Source organism: Panthera pardus, unplaced genomic scaffold (assembly GCF_024362965.1).
Source record: "Panthera pardus isolate Hobbes unplaced genomic scaffold, ASM2436296v1 HiC_scaffold_8, whole genome shotgun sequence".
Classification (NCBI taxonomy): domain Eukaryota; kingdom Metazoa; phylum Chordata; class Mammalia; order Carnivora; family Felidae; genus Panthera; species Panthera pardus.
The window spans coordinates 91,979,717-91,982,336 of NW_026527013.1; the positions used below are offsets into that span (position 1 = coordinate 91,979,717).

The window sequence follows — 2,620 nt, forward strand, 5'->3', positions numbered from 1 at the left end:
GGAAGGCTCTCCATGGACCACTGAGCAGTTATTGTCTGGTAACCAGTTCATGTTCTATGCTATTCCTGTAATGATTTTTTTGACAAATAGGAACAAGTTTTCTTTTTTGACATTGGAGAAATTTGATGACCCAAATATTGACTTTTTAATGTAATTGCAATTTTATTTGATGGGATTTCAAAGAAACGGGAGTAATAGTTTTGTATGTCAATTCAGATATATGCCCATTAAAAGACTTGTGGATGCATACACACAAACATACAAATACTATTTTGGAATGGAATGAAGTGATTCCTATGGTTTTAGATTTTGTCTTTAGAAAGATCATCAATTATTTAAGTTTAGAATGCAGCCCTCCAGGGGACAATGTAATCTATAAGTGGCTGAGATTTTCAGTGATACCTAGTAATTTGTCAAATGTTCATTTCACTTAGCATTAGTGTTTACTGATAATTTTTATAACCTCTGTGTTACTCTGTCGATCCTTTTGATCGCATTTTTCTTTTCATATTTATACCTTTAAGTATAATTAGTGATTGCTCATCACTTTAAAAGCTATTTAATAGCCTTTAAATATGCATTTTTAAATGTCCTTGGCTGGTTTTAATGTCTGCGTGTATGTGTTTGTGAAATTCTTCCTAAATAGCCACCATACAAGAATAAAGCATTTAATACTGACTTAAATACACAAACTGTTCAATTCAAACCTATGTAAATGATCTTGGGTTCAATTATGTTAATTCCATCTGTTTTTATCATCTGCTATTACGATAATTTATCATTTCTACATGGTATTAAAATGTAAATGAATCAAGAGAGGAAACACATCTGTGGACTGTTAGTTAATAAAACTACGTTGGGCAAGTGAGCTAAGTCATAATAATTAATTAAATTTCACTGCCCATATATGCTTGTAATTGTATATTTAGTGTGCATTTGCATAATCACATAATGGGATCTATATGATTCATGCTTTCCTGGGCATAATGTGGATGCACAAATTATCAGTTCAAAATTAGAGTTGCTTATAAAGGTATCACAGAGACATTTTGGTTTTTTTCAGGAAATGATGTGTAGGAAGTAAATTAAAAAAAAACCTTTTTGTTTTTGATGTTTATTTTTGAGAGAGAGAGAGAGAGAATGCAAGGGGGGTAGGGGCAGAGAGAGAGGGAGACGCAGAATCTGAAGCAGGCTCCAAGCTCTGAGCTGTCAGCACAGAGCCCGACTTGGGGCTTGAAGTCACAAACCCGAGATCATGACTTGAGCTGAAGTTGGACGCTTACCTGACTGAGCCACCCGGATACCCCAAAGCAAACTGTTTTTAATAAGAGCAGATCTACACATTTATTTATTTACTCTTCAGTAAGTTAAATCCTTGAAGGATACAGCATCACATGGATTCTGTGGCCAATGTCTTTAGCAGGAAAGTTGCTTCGGAAATTGGCATGAACCATGCCACTGTTTCCATGAGCATGAATTACTTTTCTCCAGATTACTCCAGTTTCATCTGGTTTGCCACTAGGAGTCACTGTGTTGTTCTTTGCTTTGTACACATAAGCACATCTCTTGCCTAGGTAGAATTCGGTTTCATCTAGAGCATAAATACCTTCAATTTTAAGAATAAAATTGCTCCTTTTGGTTCTGGAGGCCCTCTTATAGCCAGCAAAAATGGCCTTGAACCACAGCCTTCTGGACATATTTGTTGTTTTAAGAGTCTTGTTCCCAGAAGGCCTCCACAGGTTCCAAGATGACAGAAAGAGAAAGGCTAAAAATATACACACAATATGTGTGTGTGTATATTTTTTAAATTTTATTTTTGAGAGAGAGCATGAGAGTGAGCACATACGTGAGCAGGGGAGGAGCAGAAAGAGAGAGGGAGACAGAGAATCCAAAGCAGGCTCTTTGCTCTCAGTGCAAAGCGCTATGTAGGGCTCAAACTCATGAACCATGAGATCATGACCTGAGCCGAAGCTCAACTGACTGAGCCACCCAGGCGCTTCCCCCCAATTTTTAAAAATTTTAAATCAAATTAAATAAAATTTAAGTTAAGTTAATCTTTCTTAAAGTTCAGCAAAGTGACTGTTTGAAAAGACATCAGATCTGGCTTACACAGGTTCTGGCTTTGTTCTTTGAAATCCTGCTTTTAAAAGTACACTGGTAATATATTTTTTATATCAGGGAAGGGTTTACTCTTGAAGAGGTAGTATGAGCAGGTCAGATTAGGTATTGTTCTGAGCCAGGTTGTATGCCTAGGGCCCCTCACTCATAATATTTTTGATTGAATCAGATTCCAATCAGTCTAATCCCCAAATTAATTTAATTAAAAAATGAAGTCAAGATAATGGTCTTAGGACCATATCCTAGGGCAACATTGTGCATACTGGCCTTAAATTCATAGACATATACAACTTCTAGCTAGTGCTGCAGGTGACTGGAAACAATTTTCCGGCATGATATGCTGTAGACAGCAGGCTCTAGACAAAATCTATTTGGGGCACTGTCCATCTTCACCTCCTTAAAACAAAGTCCTCTCCAACTGCCCTCTGTTTATCAGATCAAAATAGCTCACAGCAAGTTTGAATGACAGAGACTTAACTTTTCACGTATACCTGCATATTGA

The 2,620-nt window shown here is 36.7% G+C and overlaps 1 protein-coding gene across 1 annotated transcript; it reads right to left on the minus strand.

Annotated features, from left to right (window-relative positions):
- Nucleotides 1-1,335: 1,335 nt before the first annotated feature.
- On the minus strand, nt 1,336-1,697 carry LOC109263654 (60S ribosomal protein L35a-like). Its single transcript, XM_053896687.1, has one exon. The coding sequence runs from the start codon at nt 1,695-1,697 to the stop codon at nt 1,368-1,370; it is 330 nt and encodes a 109-aa protein (XP_053752662.1). The 3' UTR covers nt 1,336-1,367.
- Nucleotides 1,698-2,620: the final 923 nt, after the last annotated feature.

Bases quoted from the DNA above. Each gene is read 5' to 3' on its own strand.
- LOC109263654 (XM_053896687.1), bottom strand. From the start codon at position 1,697: ATGTCCAGAAGGCTGTGGTTCAAGGCCATTTTTGCTGGCTATAAGAGG.